The sequence below is a fragment of the Tachypleus tridentatus genome, chromosome 10 (genome assembly GCF_004210375.1).
Source record: "Tachypleus tridentatus isolate NWPU-2018 chromosome 10, ASM421037v1, whole genome shotgun sequence".
Lineage (NCBI taxonomy): Eukaryota > Metazoa > Arthropoda > Merostomata > Xiphosura > Limulidae > Tachypleus > Tachypleus tridentatus.
The window spans coordinates 38,488,785-38,512,454 of record NC_134834.1 but is presented as its reverse complement, the minus strand read 5'-3'; the positions used below and the strand labels follow the sequence as shown (position 1 = coordinate 38,512,454).

Genomic DNA, 23,670 nt, shown 5'->3' with positions numbered 1-23,670 from the left:
TGCCGGGCCTATAATTCGATAAAGTAAAATTAAAGTTTTCGACCTTTAGGCCACGGAGGTGTTATGAAGTAACGGTCAACCCTACGATTCGATGTTAAAAGAATAACCCAAGAGCTGTGTGTGGGTGAGTGGTGTTGAATAACTGCTGTCTATCTAGTCTTAACACTGCTAAATTACGGATGGCTAGCTCAGATAGTTCTCGAGTAACTTTGCGCGAAATACAAATTAAACAAACAAACAAATAATTTTCAACATATTACGACCTAAATGCCGACACAGATGATGATGCAAGTATATTTGAACTTTATCATAGGTATGCCTCGAAAACAATTTGAACCTACTATGGTTCTCTCCTGTTATAACGCCCGTGCACGTACAGTGGATTCGGATAGACCGCGAGGCTTCTTTCCTCTCCTCGTATTGTACTCGCCCAGCAGAGAACCTTCCACGTTCGTGTCACCTATAGTGTCGTCTTTTGTGGTGCAATTGTTTGGTTAAGGTGCGAGACTTATAGATGTAGAATTGTCCTGTGTCGTTAGATTATATTAAAAAAATAGTAACGAACATAAATTTGACAAAGTAGTAAACCATGAGGAAACGCTAAGACTTATTGAAAGAGTAGGTAGTGTAATGTTAGAAAGGCAAATTAAATAAGAGTCGGATATCCCAGATTGTATGATTCGCGGTAAAAACAACATAAAGTTTATGATATTTTAACGAAAGAGCTAAACTAAGTAAATTTAATGTACCGACTTTATGTTGGTGTCAACGTATATTTTCTGTATTTGTCTTTTTTTTTTTTTTTTAGTAATTAAAGAAAATTTTAAAAGGTTGTATGTATTGATTTTACCGCGAGAGGTCTTATAAGGCGGGACCCCACTTCCTCTAAAACCAGCGGTATGACTGAGGAGCACTGAGCTTTAGGGTGTCGTATTTAACACTAACAAAAAATGAGACTTAGTAGAATCTTCTAACGATTTGTATCATACCCACCCGTTTCGTAACAATGTTTTGATCTGATAGCGCTGTTTTCCAGATTGTGTGTGAAATGCTTTAAAGCTTTTGAGATTAAATTAGTTCACTTACACATTCATAAAAACTTTCTAACGTTCCTATGAATTATAATAATTGAAAAGGCATTGATCAATGTCATAAGTATATCGCAATTAAGTTTTATATCATCACGTGAATACTCAGTGTTAATTTCTGGAAAAAAGTATTCTTTTGTGCAACGTTTAGTTTCAATGTATATTATCTTGATAATGTTTAAATGAAAGGAAGGGAGACTCAAGCGTTTTGTAAAGAACAGAACAATCGAATGAAGGGAAATTGTGGGTATCAGGACTCCAGTGACAAATTTTTAAAACTCAATCCATTAATAACCATTAATAAAAGTAAATGATGTACTTTTTATTGAAATTTGTTTAGCGATTTTGTTCTTTAATTCCTTTTTTTCGGGTGCCGGTATCTTCCATGTCTACTTAATTATTTTAATATATGATGCCAAAATTAGGAAGCGACACATTTACGGAAATACTTTTGAACATCCAATGGTCATGACCATTTGTTTTATTTAAACATAAGAGGAGAGTGGAAGTAAAGTTCCTGAATTGAAATAATGGATAAAGATTCAAACGCTAACTAATATATACTGTAGCTAAATAATTTTGATATAACGTAATGTTGGAAACTATATATATATATTATTCAATGGAATGGGACCATCAGTAATGAATGCAAGCAACATAAAGTACACACGCAATTTGAATGATAAACTATATGACCAAGAGTTAGTAAGGATTTTAGATTCAGGTGCATTTGTTTAATTAAAAATAATTTGGAAATAATGTTGTCATAGACTTTAATACATATATTTTTGTATGATTGGTTTCTAATTAATCCAGGTTAAACCGTTAAACCATATACTAGATTAATAGATAATTTGTTGTATTTATTTTGAAAATATTTTAATTTATGTTTCAATGGTTTCTTTATCAGTATTGTCAAACGTAAAATGAAACAGGTATGACATCAATAATTATATTAAATAATATGTAAGATAGACAGCAAGCATAAGAGTTTAAAGTATTTAGTGAGTTATATTAACTATTGTATATAAATTAAAAATAGTATCTTTATCAGGAAGTTTTAAACAAATTTGAAAAAAAATAACATTTGCCTCTTGAATGTTGATTACAAGTGCCTTAAGTTTTGTAATTTGTTTAATTTAGGTAAGGGCCCTGCTCACTCACAGATACTTTCGGTGCTTTACCAGTTTTGACAACCCATGTCCTATTTACTTAAATTAAAATGTTGTCGTGGTTATTTATTATTAACCATTATTTTTGTGAAATATGTGAAGAAATAAATATAAACCGTGACCATGTTTAACAGCTGAAAATAAATTTTTCATTTTGTATTAACGATAAATGTGGTGAAATTTTGTGCTCTTGGTTTGTAACCACACGTAACACATGCAAACACGCACACAAGTTTACGTACTGTTACTTACATGGTTAATTTTATTGTTTACCTCAATAGCTCGAAATAAATCAGTGACTTAAAATACATTCTGGTGACCCTATTCCCGTAGTGTTTAGTAGGTAGGGATGAGCGGAGACAAAATGGCTGCAGCATTCAGTTTATTACAATACGATGCTTATAAATAACCGCAGAAAGTTGAGTTAAATAAAGCCTTAATTAAGCACCTAGTTGCCTTTATCGAGTGTTTCACAGCTTATATTCACAATATAATTAAAAAGTGTCGCTAGAGTGGAGAAATAGGAACTAGCTGCGTATTTGTTTTATCTTTTCCCACGCTAGCCAAAAAAATATGAAGTTTTCGCGATTGTTTAATACAACATAAAAGCATTTTCGGAGAACTTAGGAACAGGCTGTTACTAATCACAGTATTCTTAGTATAAACTAAAATAAGAACAACAAAAAAGAGAGGCCTTAATTCTACTGTAAATGATGTTATAATTATCACTTAAAGCTTGTTTTCGTATAGAAATCTCGTGTTTCTTTAAAAAATCTTAAATACATAGTAAAACAGGAACTACTAGCCAATAATAGATTAAAATTAAAAGACGGTAATACATAGAATATTTAGTTATTTGTACACTATACAACTGCTGTCTTTAGGGAGCCAGCCCACAAGCTATATATGAAGAGCTGCGTAGAATAGTAGTTCTTTCTCCAATGTATATGTTGCTTTTCAAAGTCGAAACCTGGAGAACAGCCGAAACCGAGACTTTTTATTTTCATTCAACATTTGTTTCTTTAACATGTCTAGCATCTACCTGTATCTAACAGTAGCTACAATTTTATCCTAACTGATAGAAGAAAACATTCTTAACAATATTCCACTACCCATTTTATTACTATTCTTCGCAAAATTTAAAAATAACTCATAATTCTAGTGTAAACAATGTTATTACCCCAGGAAGTTAGCTTTCTTACGGAATCATGTTGTTCCTTTAAAAAACTTAAGTACAGGGTTAAACGGGTATTACTACCCAGTAACTGATGAACGTTACATAATTGTAACGTGTAGAATACTCAATGGTTTGTACACTATACAGTTAGTGTCTTTAGAGAGCTAACTTCTATAATATGTGTGAAGTAAAAATCGATACGAACAATACTAAATTTTGTACACATATCCATTTCTTGTACTAACTTTAAGTGATTATAAAAAGCGTCACAAAACAAGTAATATAAGTATTTTGTAAATATAATGTTTAGTACGGAAGTGCCAAGAAGAACGAGAACATGAACATATGGATGATACAGCTGTTCATTTTTCATACGTTCTTTCCTTACCGCAGCTTTCCTCAATACTAAGTCCCAAGGAGTCAGTATTATTGCTAGTGATGATTAATAATCTAATGTAGCCAATTTCTTGGTATCATATCAGTATTAGAGGTCATTGTACAAGTGCAGTGAAGAAACTGACAAAACTGATCTAATATTAACAACATACAATTATAAAAATAAGATAAATATACAGTTATCAATCTGCTTCAATGAATTATTTAAACAAAAGATAGGAACGGTCAATAAAACAATTGTAAAACTTGAGCACGATATAGGGACGGCAATGCTAAAAAGTACAGAAACAAGGTAGAAATGAATACACGAAATCATACAAAATATAAAGTAGACAAATTTTTTCAAGAATAATTTTCATCTACAACTAAATTTTGAATTTATGTCATTTGCATGAAATCGGGTTTGAGAAAAGCATTTAAACTGAGAAATGCTCTACAGTCTTACTGTGGCCAATAACCATGAGTATGTAAGATTGACTCCATATTTATTGGCTATTTATGTCGGGACTTTTGTTTGGTTCTGTTTATTCATTCCTACCTTTTTCTTTTACTTTTTGCCATTGCTATCCCTTCGTCATACTTTTTCCAAATTTAAACAAATTTTAAATTGATTTACAAATATCCATCAGCAATGGCAAAGAAATGTATAACGAAAAAATAATCACCAGCAGCTGCAACTGAATAACACTGGACATCATCGAAGTTTCTTTCTGAATGTTTGCATAGAAATTCACACCAATTTAAAAGGATTCCCAGAAATCACAGGTTGCCATAACGGTTGTTGAACCGCTTACGAAAACATGCTAAAATTGTCAAAACATATGTTGGCTTATGGTTGAAGCATACTTTAACATATTTATGATCAACTCAAAGATAATTGAAAACCTTGTAATGACGATAATAAATCTAACATTCACATATATCCTGGTTTTAATAGTGGGAAACATGAGTAGCGTTCTTGATACACTTCCTTAACACCAATTTGCAAAGAAGTAAACGGTAATAGTTAATCGTCTTTATAAGTGTCCAAATGAGTCATCTCAGTGGGCAGTCATCGGTGAGGCGAGACCAAAGACTGTCGCCTCAGGATGGATGTTTCAAAACATTGCAGCCAGAATGTTCCCTAGAAGTTGGACTCAACCAATGTTCGTCAATCTGCAGTTTTATCATAGTGAACTTTGACCAAGCCTGCAAAACTTTCAGATATGATACTAGTTTCTACGTTATAGTTATGGTCAACTTCTTGCTTTATAGTGTCACTTCAGTATCCGTTTGTTCAATAACAAATTGTTTAAATACTTAAAATTGATATTTGATTTCTCATTTATTTCACTTTGACTGTTTGTCCAATGTAATTTGTGGTTTACGTATATGATTATCCATCTACTAAATTTAAGTTAAAATCTACAAAGTTTTGAAAAGAGTTGTGTTTTGTATTAACTTAATTAAAACATTTAAATTCTGGGTACATAACGTATGCATTAGTATAACCTCATGTTTTACATATATGACTATTTCCACACTAGTTAATTTCCTAAAGGACTGTTTTTCATATTAACCTTAAGTGTTCAAACCCTAGATCTCTAAATAGCCTATGTATCATTTAACTGAAAATAATAAAATATGTCCAAACGATAATTTTATTGACATCCAACAGCCAAACTTCCCAGGTAAAATTAAAAATTTATATTTTCCAGAAACACCTAAACACAACATCTTAAACGATTTTTCAAAGAATTTTCTCACAAAACCATCAACATAATTTCACAAAACAGAAAGCTAAAAATCAATCTTACAAAAAGAGACATTAATTCCATTAAAAACCTAAAACAAGACAAAAACATAAAAATTCTAAAAGCAGATAAAAGTAACGCTATAGTCATAATGAACACGAATGAATACATCCAAAAAATGAAGAACATCCTATCAGACACGAATAAATTTAAACCAATACACACAAATCCAACAAGTACACACGAGACGCAACTAAACAAATTACTACTAAAAAATAAAAAAAGCCAACACAATTTTACAAACACTTTATTCCTACCTACGTAAAACTGACACACACACACCACAAATACACGGCATCCCCAAACCTCATAAACCAGATTGTCCATTACGACCAATAATGTCCACATATGAATTGTTTAATTACAATCTTGGTAAATACATAGCATGGGCATTCTCCAAATTTGTAACATCAGCCAGCTCATTCATCAAAGACTCTTTTAATATCAAGTTTAATCTAAATCAACTTAATCATAAAGCCTTAATGACCAGTTTCGATGTTATATCCCTCTTTACAGAAGTTCCAACCACTGAAGCCTGCAAGATAGCCTTGGACCCTAACCCAGCTATAGACATTCCAAGCAACCAATTAGCAACCCTCATAGAATTCACCACGATAAAGACAAACTTCATGTTCAACAACCACAACTATATACAAACAAATGGCCTAAACATGGGCAACCCAGTATCACCAGTTCTAGCCAATAATTTTATGACACAAGTTGAAACACAGGCAATTAACACAGTATTACATACACCACTATACTGGTACAGATATGTAGATGACACGGTTGCGGGATTCAGATCTACAGAACACATACTTAATTTTTTCAAGCACATTAACTCTATACATCCCAACATTAACTTCACATGTGAACAGGAAGAAAGCAATCAAATATCATTTCTTAACTTCAAAATTACAAGAACCAATACACAATTCAAAACAGAAATCCACCGAAAAATCACCCATACTGGACTATACATTCCTTGGGACTCAGCACATGAAACAAAACAAAAACTCAACATACTAAGAAACCAAATAAACACAGCTATAAAACTATGCTCACCAGATAAAATTAACGATGAATTAGACAAAATAAAACAACACTTCATCAACATCAATAAGTTTCCTCCACAAACCGTAGTAAACATTATACGCACACACCTAGACAGAAAGCAAAATCAACCAACAAAATTAAATATATCTCACGAATCAAAAAATCACGAAACCATATACTGCTGCATACCATATATTCCCGACATCAGCAGAAAAATAACCAACATTTGGCAAAAAGTAGCAACAAAATATGACATTCCAGTTAATACCAAATTTATTCAAAAACCAGGCACAAAACTGAGGTCTATACCATGTAAAAACTACAGTGACAAACACCACACCAACATTATTTATAAAATACAATGTGATAAATAAATTACCTTAAAACATGGCTGTAGCTAGAATGAGAAATTACCCGACATCCGTTGGATAGTTAAAACGTGAAGGTCAATCCACTATTCATAGGTAAAAGAAAAGCCCAAGAGATGTTAGAGCGTGATTTTAACTCGCTGTTTCGATTCTGGTGTATCGCTTTGAAATTAAGGACAACTGGCACTGAGCAGTTTTCCACGAACTTGAACAAAGAATTTTTCAAATTACTATTGCCTACCGATGGACGTGAAACTTTCAAGTATAGCCGAAGCTACAGAGAAAATTTATTCCAGGTCTAAACACTGACAAGCACGTAGTATCAGGTATACATATTGTATACCTTTTCTATATGAATGCAGCATTAAATAGCACACTACATTTCACTTTTAAGCAATGTTCAGAAATCGGTGAGCCCCATGGGTAGCGACAGTAGCTACGATGTTTGTTATTTTTGTGTAATTTTTTCAGTCGTCATTTAACATTAGAGCTTTTGCAACAGCATTACATTAAAACACAAACTGTAATTGACAGTACAATGTTTTAATTGAAGTGAGTAATAAATTATATTTGAATCGAAAAATGCATTTGTACAGCGTAGGTTTGACAAATATCAAGTAGTAAAGCTTACTTATAAGGTCGTTGTTACGTATTATAATTTATTTCGAATAAAGCTTCGATTTATTATGTTACATACGTTATATGTTACTATTTCAAATAACCGGAAATTTGAATTTGAATCTAGTAGTTAATTAACTGTCAGATGTATCGAATTTATGTTATTTGCCAACAAGGGTGATACACACAATTTTCTTTTTTTAACACAAATATATTTTAATATACAAACAAAATCAATATAATATATAATAACGGTTATTACTAATAATTGTTACAAATGATGGTTTATATACAATAGTTTTAGAAACTTACTGACAATACTGAGTCTTATAGTCGGTCTAGTATTAAATATTTTATCGACGACCCAGGTCCACGTCTAGCAAATTAATTCTGAGTTGGCATTGTTGCACTTCGCTTTAACTAGTTAGGCTTGATTGTCGTTTTTAATCTATTTGAAAACTTATGTTAAAATTCTAATAATAATATTATTGTTATCAGTATAAAATGCAAAGGTTACATAACAATAAGAAAAATAAAGCAAACTCCAATACTAGTGACGGAAAATTTTCTGATTATCTGTCTGTTCTGTTCTAGAGTACATATAGCTGTTTCTCAACGTCGGGATTTAGGTTTCGAAGACCTGGGAGTGTTGGGTTGCTACTGTTCAATATGAGTTATTCTTGCAAACTAGTAATGATAACCCAAAGTTGTTAGTGTCAAGTTTATTTTGTGCCAAAGTGGTATGTCCAGTACATACAAGAGTTAAGTGTGATAATAGTTATAAGAAATGTTAATTTGTTTTTATAAAAATAAAATTAAGAATGAAATAATGACAGAATGTGGTGTGAAATATAGAAAATAATAATGTGACGCAATTTATAGAAAATAATACCAATATAGAAAAATAAATGCACGAATAATACTAATAATGTGGAGGACATGTAGGATCTGATACACGTTCATTTGAATTTCACGCAAAACTCTGCGAGGGCAATATGCTCAAGCTGTCCCTAATTTAGCGGAGAAAGACTAGAGGGAAGACAACTAGTCATTAACACTCACTGCCAACGCTCTTGGGTTATTCTTTTACTGAGGAATAGAGGAATAGATTGTCAAATTTTAACTGAAAGGGCGAGCATGTTTGGTGGACAGGGAATTCGCATCCGCAATCCTCAGATTGAGAGTCGAGCGTCCTAACCACCTGGCCCGGCATGGCCTAGCGCGTAAGGCGTGTGACTCGTAATCCGAGGGTCGCGGTTTCGCGCCCGCGTCGCGCCAAACATGCTCGCCCTCCCAACCGTGGGTGCATTATAATGTGATGGTCAATCCCACTATTCATTGGTAAAAGAGTAGCCCAAGAGTTGGCGGTGGGTGGTGATGACTAGCTGCCTTCCCTCTAGTCTTACACTGCTAAATTAGGGACGGCTAACACAAATAGCCCTCGAGTAGCTTTGTGCGAAATTCCAAAACAAACAAACAAAACAAACCTAACCACCTGGTCATGTCAGGCCACCTATACAACGAGACTGGCCGTTAAACGAAATGAACAGACTTCACCTAAGTACATGAAAACGTCAATGCTTAGTAAACATGTACTAAGTTGTAGTGACGTTCCTGTTACTAGTGAGCAGTTTTAAATCATTAGAACCGCAGAAAAAGATTATTTATTATGATACACCTTGTAGAGTTTATAACTTAAAACACCTGAAGTGAAGATTAAGTTAAATCGTAATCAAAAAACGGTAGGAGGTTTGTTTTGAATTGTGCGCAAAGCTACACGAGAGCTATCTGCACTAGCCGTATTTAGGAGTGTAAGACCAGAGGGAAGGAAGTTAGACATCACTACCCACCACCAACTCTTGGGCTACTCTTTTAGCAACGAAGAGTGGGAATGATCATAACATTATAACGCCCTCACGGCTGAAAGGGCGAGCATGTTTGGTACGACGGAGATTCGAATCCACGACCCTCAGATTACGAGTCAAGTGCCGTAACCATTTGGCCATGCCGGGCCTAACGGTAAGAGAGCAAAGTAATACAAAACAGTATCAATAGTTTTATAGTGGAGTGATAAACACGCAGAAAACCTAAATTTTAACTAAATTATACACGCTAAATAAATAAAAAAATATAGGGAAACAACTTCTATGGTATCAAAACTTAAAGATCAGAGGCTGGAAAGATACTTAACACTCATTTAATCAGTAAAGTTGTTTTATATTACAAACGATAGTTTCGTACTATTTATATTAAGTTTTATGTTTTAAGATGTATGTTGCTTTTTCAAGAGCCTTTGAACGTCACAGATTACAAAACTGTTTTTAAATTATAGTAACCGAAAAGAATATCATGATTCTTTCAAGCTGTTAATCTTAGCAAACGTGTTTTCGACTTTCATTTATTATTCTTATTGAAGGTTGAACTGGTAAGTATATCCAATTTTTTTATCGGATTTCTATATGATGAGAAGATTCAAAGCAAATCCTATAATCATTTGACGAAAGGAAGCAGTTGAAGGCTCATCCACAAAGGACATACATGATCCATGACATCACGTTTTAATGTGGCGCTTTCTTTTTCTTTTTTTAGTGTCGTTTGTTAATAAATTTTGAATCAAAATTATGGATAGCCACATGGTAACAACATGAATAGCCATTAGACAGTAGAAGATTTTTAAGTTTCATCCTGGCTTGTGTTTTACTATTCATAGTGTTGCAAATTTTTCCAGTTCTTTTCAATGGATTGATAAAGACACTCCGTTTGGTAGCTGATGAATGGTGTGAATTATAAGGACTTAAACACATAGTTTAGAATAAACAGTAGTAGTAATTTTACTCTTTTAAGAATAGCTTCTAGAAAAGTCATTGCCGTTATGTGTAAAAGTAGGCTTTATGTCAGTGTGATGATTATTAAGGAATCTTAAAAAAATACTCCAAACTCCATGATTCCATATATTGTAAATGTTATTGATAAATCTGTGCCACCTAGCTGGTTCCAGATTATTTTCAAAATTTCACTGAGTGAGAGCTGATGAATCATAGAAATGCACAAAAGCAGTGGCCAAAACAATAGCTATATTGTTGCCCACAGCAACAGAGGGCTGAATTGGATTTAAAGTAACCGTTGTTGAAAGCATTTTTTTTACTTTAGTTTTCCTTGGTGTACATTATGAAAGAAGATGTTATCTTGTTTGTCTTTATGTATGTAAGTTAATTATCACACTACTATTGTCTCTTTTTTTGTTTAGTAGTTTGAAATATATGTACCAATCTCATTTAAATGTAATATTTTTAGTCTCATTTTTTAGATTATAAGAGATCAATGTTTCCTTAGCTTTTTTGTGTCATATTACGTATTATAATTTATACTTGATGAGTCTCTTATTTATTATGTTACGTATTACGACTTGAAATAGCCTGAATAGAGTTAAATTGTAATTGTGATTTAGAAATTAACCGAATGCTGTTTTGTGTCAAATTTATAATATCTGCAAAAGGTTGATATACACACGTTTTTTTTTCATAACAAAAATGTATTTTAATAAACAAACAATAATACACATAACACGAGGAAAATACGTCTGGATTTACTCTCAACAACATCATCCTTATTTGAGACAGTGATTGTCTAGCTAACCATTTTGTGTTTAGCAACAACTTCTCCTCCAGTCAAATCGTTTCCCAACAATAACGATACACTCTTAACTGACGTAGTAGGTCTTAGAGACTCCAACCACAACTGGTCCCGAAACAAGACCTAATGTTAAACAAATATTATGAAGAGACTTATCAGTATCAGAAGTCGAATCTAAAGGCAATACACCTGCTAACAACAATGATTGAGCCATCCCAGTATCACGTAAAATACGATAAACAGTGTCATTTGTCAAAGACAGAGAACCAACACACAAAAGGTCTAAATTCCTCCCTAACTACATCAGCCTTTATATCAGTAGCCAAATCAATAACATGAATTTTGATACAGAAATTACTTATGTGTTGATATGTATTAAAGATATCTTCCAGCAAAATTTATACACAAAGTTTTCTTTCTTAACACAAATACATTGTAATATATAAAAATACAATTTATAATAATGGTTATTAATTAAATAATTATTTATATACAAAAATTTTACACATAATATTCAGTCTTCTATTCGGTCTGCAACTGAATATTTTATCAATGGTCTAGGTCCACAAGGCATAAATTACCGTGTTTCTCCGAAAATAAGACAGGGCTTATATTAATTTTCACTCCAAAATATGACACTAGGGCTTATTTTCGGGGGATGTCTTATTTTGATATATTAAAAAAATGAAGTTACAAAGTAAAACTATTAAACTAACCATTTAAAATAAACTATTATTAAACTATTAAACTAACTGATTAATACTTAAACAAACTAATTAACTAACTATTAAACTAATTAATAAATTATTTTTTTTTATTTCTTTCCTCTTCCTGCCACTCTTAACTAGGGCTTATTTTAAGGGTAGGGCTTATATTAAAACTATCCCCAAAAATCACACTAGGTCTTATTTTATGGGTAGGTCTTATTATCGGAGAAACACGGTACTTTTATGTTGATACACTTCACTTGACGGGGGCCCGGCATGTCCTAGCGCGTAAGGCGTGCGACTCGTAATCCGAGGGTCGCGGGTTCGTGCCCGCGTCGCGCTAAACATGCTCGCCCTCACAGCCGTGGGGGTGTATAATGTGACGGTCAATCCCACTATTCGTTGGTAAAGAGTAGCCCAAGAGTTGGCGGTGGGTGGTGATGACTAGCTGCCTTCCCTCTAGTCTTACACTGCTAAATTAGGGACGGCTAGCACAGATAGCCCTCGAGTAGCTTTGTGCGAAATTTCCAAACAAACAAACAAACAAATCACTTGAAGGGAATGCTACTACCTCTATTATTGTGTGGCCTAACGCGATTTACAAACTCAATTTCTTACCGAGGTAGATATCTAATATTTTGCAGATAAACTAACGCCCGAAGTTAGCTCTCTGAAGTTGAATGGTTCGCAATGTTCAAAATCTATAAATGTTCCTGGTCAAATTCTGTAGTTTTCCGATTAATAAGGGTTCATTACAATTAAAGATGCCGAGGTTTATAGCATACTGACTGTAGCTGATCAATAATATATAGCTATCTCTTGACTAGTTGCTTTTATACAAATCACACGCGATTCTCGAGCCTTCAACAAACGTTCGAAAACACTATTGTTGGTTCCTACTCTCGAAAATCTACAAATATAAAGAACAGGCGGGACTTGCACTGTACACATCCAACAATAAGTGTCACATGCATAAAAAACTGTACTGAAATATAGATATTAAAATAAATATATAAGGGTAAATCCGTTACACTGCAAACAATTAAGAGACGGCAAAGTGACGTGAAACACAAATATCAGCGTAATAATCGATTAGAAAAACATGGAAAACGAAAACAAATTTCCTGGTGTGTTTTTTTCTTATCTGAGATAATAAACAGACAGAAAAGGGACTCTTAAAATGTAAAAATTAGACTTAAGACAGAGTATGAACTTAAATGGGATCAGTATATTTGTTTTAAACTAAGAAATATAAATGTACAGTAATATATCTAAAAATATGAGCAATACTGATATAGTCCATACCACCGTGTAAGAATATTCGGAACTAATTCATCAGGTATAAAACGAAGTTTTATGATAAATATTAAACATCATCTCCAGCATTACAATCTATATAAAAAAAAGCTAGTTCATAATATTCGAACTACAAAACGCAACATTAGCACTGAGCGAGTTTTCTTAATCGGGAGTTTAGAAAGAACGTATTTAACAGCAATAACAGCGGTTTGGTATTTTATGGAGCATAGCAACTAGGCTATCTGCGCGTAATATAACGAAATGTAGGATAAAAAGTGCGGCATACACTTTTACTAGCTAGCATTGTTATGGGAAAACCATTATAGCGAAATAATAAGTATAATCACTATATCATTAAAATAATAATAAATATCAAATACAACTGAGAATCCGATGATTACACCAGTGACAACAGCGAGGAGTTAATGTTGCTATTTAGTGTTGGGTGATTACTGAAAATGGAGAGGCTTTCGTTAATAAAGAGTTCATATTCGTAGTCTGTGGTTCTGGAGTAAATTATTTAAAAAGTTTCTACAAATATACGGTGGTTGTTATTCTACTGTGCCAACTTTGATAATCAGTCTTTATTCACTAACATTCCACTTTAAGGAAGAAATTAAAATAATTATTAAGCAGTTGTTTCTTTCCTTCCAAAAATGGGCCCGGCATGGCCAGGTGGTTAAGGCGTTCGACTCGTAATCTGAGGGTCGCGGGTTCGAATCCCCGTCACACCAAACATGCTCGCCCTCTCAGCCGGCAGGACGTTATAACGTGACGGTTAATCCCACTATTCGTTGGTAAAAGAGTAATCCAAGAGTTGGCGATGGGTAGTGGTGACTAGCTGTCTTACATTGTTAAGTTAGGAACGGCTAGCGCAGATAGCCCTCGTGTAGTTTTGCGCGAAATTCAAAAACAAACAGACCTTCAAAAATTCTCTGTACTCTAATTATAACCAACAAAAATTAGAATAACTTCTTAAGTTGGCCATCAAGGACAATCACTTCGTTTTTATGGTCATTGTTATGACCAGAGAGACGGAGAGGTGATAGCACTCTGAATAGGTCAGACCTTTGCAATTATTTTTCTGTTCTATTACAAATGGATAATTGTGTCCATTATTACAAACCAGAATTATATAGAAGGTACCTTGATGATACCTACCTCCTCTTTCACAACACGGATCATGCCAAAAATTATTAGAATATCTAAACTCATAACGTAATGTAAAATTCATTCGCCAGATGTAAGAAAACAATGACATAGCTTTCTTCAGATACCCAAGTAAACAAAATAAACAATTTCTTTGCCACATCTACTTACTGTGAAGAAAGCATTTTCTGGCTTATTCTCTCATTTCGACAGCTTCATACCAGACTCATTCAAACGTAACCTCGTTTTAAATATTCAAAACAGAATATATAATATCTATCCTGACAATTTTTGTATTTACTTAGAAATTTCAAAAATTCATAACATGTTAGAAAGAAATGACTATCCCCTTAATTTATCACAAAATTTATCCTCAAAAGTGGTATAAAAGTTTATTGGGTCCATATAGGGGTACATTCAAATTTTTAGATTTGCATTTTGCGGTTTTTATGGACGTCTTTTTACAATACTTTGCCCCCTGTACATTGATCTTCACAAAATGTGGTACTAAATGTTTATTAAGTCCATGGAGAGATACATAGAAATTTTGAGTTCTGCATTTTGCGTTTTCTGGTTTTAATTGGTGTTTTTAGATTTTTTCCCCACTACTTCGCCCCCTGTAAATTGGCCTTTACCAAATGTGGTATAAATGTTTGTTCAGTATATTGGAAGATACACGCAAATTTGCGGTTTCAGATTTTGATTTTCGCAGTTTTTGGGGACGTTTTATTTTCACAGTTACGTTTAGGAAAGCAACTTTTCATATCCTAAGATAACCTTTCATTAATCATGAATTTACTTAACTTCCATTCAGGAGACGGATACTCCAGCTAGTTAACGATATACTTAAAACTAAAGACGCTCCATCCATTCTTCTATGCGCTCGTGGGTCGTCGTATATAAATACACTTGTGGTAGCTGTAAAGATATCTATATTGGTAAAACTACACGTCACCTACAAATACGTGCACACGAGCACTTAAAGAATTTCAGCTAAAAGCAGATAGAAAGTGACTAACTCTGAGTCTTGTGCTTAATCCCATAGTGAAAAATAACAGCTATCCCGTACTTCTGGAAAAACCTTTAAAATTCTCGACCGTACAACTTTTTAGCTAAAGAAAAACCTCTCTATTTTCAATGGACATCAACAATAAATAATAACATCAACTTCGTCCTGTTGTTATTGATCTTATCAAATCCGGAATCTCAGTGTTTTTTTTATGTTTATTATTACCTTAAAGATATAGTGTTTAAACTTATAGGTAAGCCTTTCTCTATAACGATTTTCTTTTAACAATGTTCCCCCTGTGGCACAGCGGTATGTCTGCGAACTTACAACGCTAGAAACCGTGTAGCTATGTGCCTAGTTCAAACAATAACAACTCATAATAATGTTATTTATTAAACATATGTATGTCGCGTATTTTATTGTACGTTCTGTTTTAAATTTCATATTGAATTTGGGAATTGGAGTTTTTGCTCTTCAAGAGTAAAGACTTGCGTTTTGTTCCTGCTGTTAAAAAGTAATATTGTCTGCTATATAAACAGGTACAGTACCTTCTACTAGTAGGGAGATTCAGCGGGAATCACTGACAGAATGAAGTTTAGCAACTAGTCAAGTAACGCACACAGGTTCCTCGTCTGCTACCCAGTAGACGAGGGAAACCAACAATACCACAGTTTCACTACTGTTAAGACCCAGGAGATTAAATAATACAGGAGAGTTCGACTATCAGTAAATATTTCATATAATTAGTAACAATTTCGAGAAAAGAAAGAAAATATCAGATCATCGTGAGGAGGAGAAATGGAATCGAAATATAGACTCGAACAAGAAGGATGCAGATATCATGGAGTCCTCTTTCCTGGCAGTGAGCTTAAACTGTTCCATAAACATCCACATCTCGGACCTATTCATCATGCATGATGCATTGTTCCAGGTGCTATAAACTGCACTGCACGAGGAGGAATACCACCAAGAATGTTCATGAAAGTCTCGATAATTGTCTCCAGGTTGAGTGATCTGAAGTTGTCTTCTAGTAAACTTAATGATACTGTTCTTAACTCACGCTATGGCTTCTGCTATTTCATTATGGTCAGCTGCAGTTTCATTACTAAACTGTATTCCAAGACTGTTAGAATACATTGAAAATTTCAATATCTGAACCAGAAGAAAGCTTCATAGAGGCTTTGAAAACACATACTAAGATGGATTCTAAGAAATGATGGTAACATGCCCAATACAGAATATTTTTGTTTAAAAATCACGGAATACAACTGTTCAGTACCAACGAATAGTGGAATTGACCGTCACATTATAACGCTGAGAGGGCGAGCATGTTTGGCGCGAACCCGAGACCCTCAGATTACGAAGCGCACGCCTTAACGCGCTAGGCCATGCCAGGCCCTTTACAACAGCATTTTTGTGGAATTTAGTTATATTTAGGATGAATACGATTCGCAGCCTTTGCAGGTTAATGTTTATTGTAGAAAATTAAATTTAATTGACAGGCTGGGATGCTTTTTCCCAATAGCACAGCGGCATGTCTGTGGACTGACAACGCTAGAAACCGTGTTTCGATACCCGTGGTGGATAGACCACAGATAGTCCATTGTATATCTGTAATCAATACAACGGCTTGGGACGCGTTTGAAATAGGAAAGAGAGGAAACTATGTTCATACCAATGTTTTGCTTTCTTCTAGTATGATAATATTTTACTCTGAATTTAGCGGTTTTTTATAATTTTGTGTTCTGAATATGTACAGATTTCACACAATACGAGAAAAGTGTTAAGTTGATATTATTTCAAGCTACCCTTGTTTGTTTGTTAATTTTACAGTAGTTAATACTTATCACCACTTGTAAGAGTTTGTTAGTAAAAACGAACAGATCACCCTTCGAGAAATAACTCTGACTTCAGTGCAACAAATACTCAGAATGAAACTCAAATGGAGAAAGGATTCTGGAAGTATGCTTCCAGCATAATTTGTTTATTACAAGCGCTGTCCACATGCATACAGAATCCCTGATATAAATCAGTATAAAGGGAATGACTTGACAATGAGAAGTCAAACTAACATTATATTAACAAGGACAAGTGATAAAATCAAAATTTGTAATTTTAGAACAATACCAAACACTGTTATTGATACAGATTATAAAATGGTAATGGCAACTATGAAAAAAGAAAGAAAGGAGGATAGTAAAAGAAAAAGTAATAAACACGAAAAAAATTACCTGAAAAACAAAGCCAAGATCAACTTCAGAAAAAATCGAGGAAGAATACTATGTCCGTCTTTGATCAACAGAAAAGGTACAGAAGAATTAAAATGAGCTCATAAAGCTATTTATGAAATATGTTTCGGACATTTGTGGAACGAAAGTAAATGTGAAACCAGGACAAAATGTCTCATCTTGGCAGACTGAAGAAATAAGAAAAAGGCCTTCCAAGCATGGCTAAAAGATAAAACTGAATTAAAATACATCAATTATAAAATAGCAAGAAGAGGCAGCAACAGAAAAAACAGGAAACCAAAGAAAAATCATGGGAACAATTTGGAGTAGGTCTTTTGACAGTGGATAGAACAGCACTCAGATTGTAAGACAGAAAATTATGTTCATACCATGTGTTTTGTCTGGAACATAAACATAACCCATTCAGTACAAAACTTAACACTATATTCCTGCCAACATTATACAATCATTGCCACACTTGGACACTAATAACTTCACAGAAGAGTAATATCGCTACAACGGAAACGAGATGTTTGAGACGATTCCTCGGAGTATTGAGCCGAGATGGAATCAGAAATGAAGGTATTCGAGAAAGATTAGAGTAAGACTAGTCTTATAACATATTAAAAAGCAGCAAATGAAACAGCTTGACCACCTCTCCAGGATGTCTTGGAATAAACTGTCACAATAAGTAACAACAAAACAAATACAAGGCAAAGGGAAGACCAAGAAAGAGATGGAGTCAAGACATTATAGATAACATTAAATAACACGGAATCATTCTTAAAAAACTCTTGGTAAAGCACATCAAAAGTTTCTTAATTTTACCTCTACACCTCACGTTAGACAGAAGAAAGAAAGTTCAAGTAAAGTAAAATTTGTTTGTTTCTTTGCAGTTTTTGTAAAATTATCATCAGCAGTGTCTTTCATTACTTGTTCAGATAATATCAAGAAATAATAAGAATGACCAGTCACGTTGTGCCGTATGTTGTTTTGAGTAAATGCAAGCTTGTATTTGCTGTTTGGTAAATAAACTGGACCTGGATGAACAGCCTATAAAAGTGATCGTCCAATGTTTATAAGTTCACTGCAAGCATATAGAATAAGTTTGTTTTACCTTAACTAAAACATGTTCATTCTGTCTTAAACTAATGTCCAGTATTATTTATCTAAGTTTTATTAGTGCTCTGTAATTGATATCTTGATTGAATTTTTGCTTATTTAGAAGACATATTCAATAGCTCAACCTTAAACTCAGTTGGTTTACTCAAGCATATCACACTAGTGATTTACAGTGTTTCACCACTTGAATGTTACTTAAGACCTAAATCAAATACTTTGTTTCCTTTCTCTCGATGCTTAATAGTTAAGCTTCTTATGTGCAATATACACTTATCTTCATTACATATCGTCATATACACTGTTAGTTTTTTAGTTTCTTTCAATAAATTATTTTGCCTTCCACTCAAAGTACATCGTAACTATCTCTGGTTACTTTCCATAACTATTATTGGTGGATAATCTTTAACAAGAGGCTGTTATCTATGAGCCACTACACTCAAGAGTTATTTTATCATCACGAAATAAAAATATCAGAATGAGTTTGGCTGAACTAAGATTTTTCAACCACAATTTTTGTAAACCAAGATGAATTGTTTTTGCTGGTACAGTAGTATAAAGCAGTAAAATTTCATAAGACATACAACTTCCTCATTACTTGTTAAGAAATTCAACATTCCCTTTGAGGTTTATTGTAACAGATCTAGCAAACCTTATGCAGCATTCTTGATGAAACTCTCGCTACTCTGCCAGAGCAGATGAATGATTTACTTCTGAAAAATTACACAATAGTTCAGAAAGCGAGATTTGTAAAAAACAAACCCTTTGATTGTGTTTTTTTAATTCCTAACTGTCACCTTCGTTGTTCAAGCTGTTAGTGCATTAATAATTGTATCTACTTGAACCAGCTGTCCTAAACTGTGTTAATTCAGTAGCTATAATCCCATATTCTGGGAATATATTGCTCAATAAATCAAAAATTAAGGAGTGCTTTTATTAATATTGCAATAAACAAACTCTTATAGCTCCAGATGACTACATGGTGATCATGCAACGTAGTGAATACACTGTACCTTACAATATAACCAAATATATAACAAAATAATAGTATTGAACTCATAAGATGCCAAACCACGGCAATGATACTAAATTCATGTTTCCCTCAGAATAAAGTTGATCGTTAGGGAAGAATGTATTTAGCTGATATAGGTTTACCAGTTGTTGGCAAATCTTCTTCCTAGGTAATAAATAACAATAAGATCAAAACAAAAGAACCTCTGCAATATTGACAAAAGTACAACATCCAGGAAACATCTTCTACACTAGACAACTCTCTCAGAAAACTATCTCTTCAACTTCTAAGACATAAGTCCCAATTTCTAAACTCTTTCTTTCATCCTAATACCTCAAGAGCACAAGTGAAGAGCGGTTTACAGGCTTTAAGAGATATTAAGAAACTCCACAACAATGATATCTTATGGACATTGCACTAAAATTTTCTCCTTTCTTCTAACTATTTACTGCGTGGTACATTCAGGTGAACTGAAGTTATCATACTTGTTTCATAAATAACTGAATGTTCTCTCAATGTGTCAATTATGTAGTAGTAACAAATCTCTCACTGAGTCGAAAGAAAATTATTTAACTAGACTGGACACCACATAAACTATCAAGTGAATAATCTTAATTATTACACTAAATATAAAGGTAATATGCATATCTACTTGAATTTTTAAAACACATTTCACCATTTATTTCATTGAATCACTAGATTGATTACTAAGAATCGGGTACATTATTTTCAATAATGGTTTAGACCAGGCTGCCATATTCAAGATTTGTTATTTTAAAATTTGCATTATTCAGTGCGACATGTATTATAAACTTAAATGGTCATTCTCATTACAACATAGGTAGTGTTATAAACTCTAGATATCATCTGAACAATCGCCGAAGGAGAATGCTGTTGGCATTCTTATGCAGCATCGAATAGAAACCTACTTTAAGGACAACAAAGAAACAGATGTAACTTGAAACAATATCAACTTATCGTTTCTCTAGAACACTTGTTTTTTTAAACCTTCAATTATTCAAGATAAAGAAGCGGATCAGAATAAATATTTAAATACTGAAACAAGATACAAGCCCATGACATAGTCACAGGCCACAAAATCACAGTGAACCCACACTATGAAGCTAATAATGAAGAAGTAGTGATCTTTAATTATATGTGTTGGCTTTTAATCTGACAAGTTAGAACCTCCCATTTAAACATTCTGCGTACACAAGCCTATATAATTCCTTAAAGACCACAAACAATATTTTTTTCTTTAAGATCCACAGCGTGTGCCTCTGCAACAGAACGAGTATCCTGGCTTCCAAATCAACTTTCGAAACCATGTTCAAAGTATTAATTGTTTTGTTTTGAGCTTACTTACTGGTTGTAAACATTTTTTTATTACTAGTTGCAACTTTTACAGCCAAGCGTGTTAAGGCGTGCGACTCGTAATCTGAGGGTCGCGGGTTCGCATCCCCGTCGCGCCAAACATGCTCGTCCTTTCAGCCGTGGGGTGTTATAATTGACGGTCAATCCCACTATTCGTTGGTTAAAGAGTAGCCCAAGAGTTGTCGGTGGGTGGTGATGATTAGCTGCCTTCCCTCTAGTCTTACACTGCTAAATTAGGGACGGCTAGCGCATATAACCCTCGTGTAGCTTTTCGCGAAATTCAAAAAAACAAACAAACGACTTTTACACCAAGAGCAATTATTCTTTCTTACTATTAAAGCTGTAACTTATAATTTAAAAACGTGTTTGTGTTTTCTTTTAGCAAAGCCACAATGGGCTATCTGTTGTGTCCACCGAGGAGAATCGAACCTCTGATTTTAGTGCTGTAAATCCGAAGTCTTATCGCTGTCCCAGCGGGGACATAATTTAATAAAAAGGTTTAGAATATGTTCCATCACATTTAAACAATACAAAAGTCCTGTTAGAAAAAAAACACTCTTTATTACGAATAGTGCCACGAAAAAACACACACACTCAATAGGGATACTATACAACGATTTAATTTTCATTACCTTAGACGTAATCGATCTGCATCCATCCATATCTACAGAAAAAAATACAAACAAAGAGATGACATCATTAACTTCATAACTTCAAATCTTCCGGTGGAGAGCAATAAGTCTGCGAACTTACAACGATTCCCCGCGACGGTTTTGTTTTTATTTAGCACAAAGCCACTCGAGAGTTATCTGCGCTAACCATCCCTAATTTAGCAGTGTAAGACTAGAGGGAAGGCAGCTAGTCATCACCACCTACCGCCAACTCTTGGACTACTCTTTTACCAACGAATTGTGGGATTGACTGTCACATTATAATGACCCCACGGCTGAAAAGGCGAGCATGTTTGGTGTGACAGGGATTCGAACCAGCGACACTCGGATTACGAGTCGAGTGCCTTAACCACCTGGCCATGCCGGGCCTTAATGGCAACAGAGCAGCAGTCACATTTACATACACACTAGAAGTCTTCACACACAGAAATAAGACAGGTTTAGTACTAGGAATGTATTTTTTAAGTCGGTACTAGTATTGGGACATTTTGAGCTGCTTTTTCAAATGCAAGTGCGTTTCATTGTTCCGTCGAAAATCCTCTGCTCATTGACACTCAACATGTTGTTTTTTATGATTACACGTATATATATTTTTTCTTTTACAGAAACAAGTCTATTTACTCAAACGAGTACCGCATCCTTTTTTTTTCAAAAGAATTTCACACGATATATAATCGAAAAGATGCATTAGAACAGTTTTATAAACAACCTCTACACGTAAATCAAGTACATTACACTTACTAAGCACAAAATGAAATATAACTTTCCGACGCATAACCCTAAGAGTTTAAGACAAATACGTACAGAGATCTGTTTTAACGAAAGCTGTGAAAATCCAATATCTACACCACATCACCTCGACCAAGTTATGGGCCAGCATGGCCAGGTATTTAAAGCCCCCGACTCGTAATCTGAGGATCGCAGGTTCGAATCCCCGTTTCACCAAACACGCTAGCCTTTTTAGCTGTGGGGACGTTATAATGTGACGGACAATCCCATTATTCGTTGGTAAAATAGTAGCCCAAGAGTTGGCGGTGGGTGGTGATGACTAGCTGTCTTCTCTCTAGTCTTACACTGCTAAAGTAGGGACGGCTAGTGCGAAATTCAAAAATAAAAAATCGAACAAGTCAAAAGGGGAGCAACTTAGGGGAAGAATGTAGGGAATAAATAAATTTTGTATCTTTTCAATTCAAAATTTTGTCACTCGACTATTTCAATTTTTATTTTGTAGCAAAACAAAAACATTTTGAAACTATTTCTAGGTTTATACTGCGTTTAAGTAATATGCGTCACGTGGTAGTAAAGTAATATAGTATTCTATAATATTGGAACAATTGTGAAACAATTGTGATATTATAAATATTGTTAAAAGCACGTTACGAAAGTCTCAACAAATATAACATCAAAAGCAGTTTAAGAAGCTAGCATACATTTTCACATCAAAAAGTTATTTTATTATTCTCTTTGATGAAAGCACAATGGCGAAACGTCAATTGAAATAAACATTTTTTTTATTATTATCTGAAGTGAAGCTTGTTTTTCTAACTTTATTGCCAAAATTGTATGATTAAAATGCAATAAGAATGAAATGTTTCCAACTACTTCTCGTCCTTCGCTGGGACAACGGTAAGTGTACGGATTTACAACGCTAAAATCAGGTGCTTGAATCCCCTCGGTGCACCCAACAGATAGCCCGATGTGGCTTTGCTATAAGAAAATACACAGACATATTTGTCATAAAACAGAAAAGTTTTAACTTGAGACTTGTTTATTGTCGGATATACAGATAATAATATCTGTG

At 33.9% G+C, this 23,670-nt stretch overlaps 1 protein-coding gene and 1 long non-coding RNA gene across 5 annotated transcripts in view; one reads left to right on the top strand and one right to left on the bottom strand.

The window, feature by feature from the left end:
• Positions 1 to 2,430, top strand: part of LOC143229088 (uncharacterized) — a 28,095-nt gene extending 25,665 nt beyond the window's left edge. For 2 of the 4 annotated variants that reach the window (XM_076460906.1, XM_076460903.1), the window contains one exon: positions 314 to 2,430. In XM_076460906.1, coding sequence (XP_076317021.1) covers positions 314 to 466 — 153 coding nt within the window. In that variant the 3' untranslated portion in view covers positions 467 to 2,430. The remainder of the gene's footprint in view (positions 1 to 313) is intronic. The other 2 variants (XM_076460904.1, XM_076460905.1) reach the window with 2 other exon arrangements.
• Positions 337 to 4,849, bottom strand: LOC143229089 (uncharacterized). The gene is made up of 2 exons (XR_013015658.1): positions 4,499 to 4,849; positions 337 to 3,230 (listed from the first exon to the last, which is right to left on the bottom strand). It is a non-coding gene; the product is annotated as an uncharacterized LOC143229089 (long non-coding RNA).
• Between the last annotated feature and the right edge of the window lie 18,821 nt (positions 4,850 to 23,670).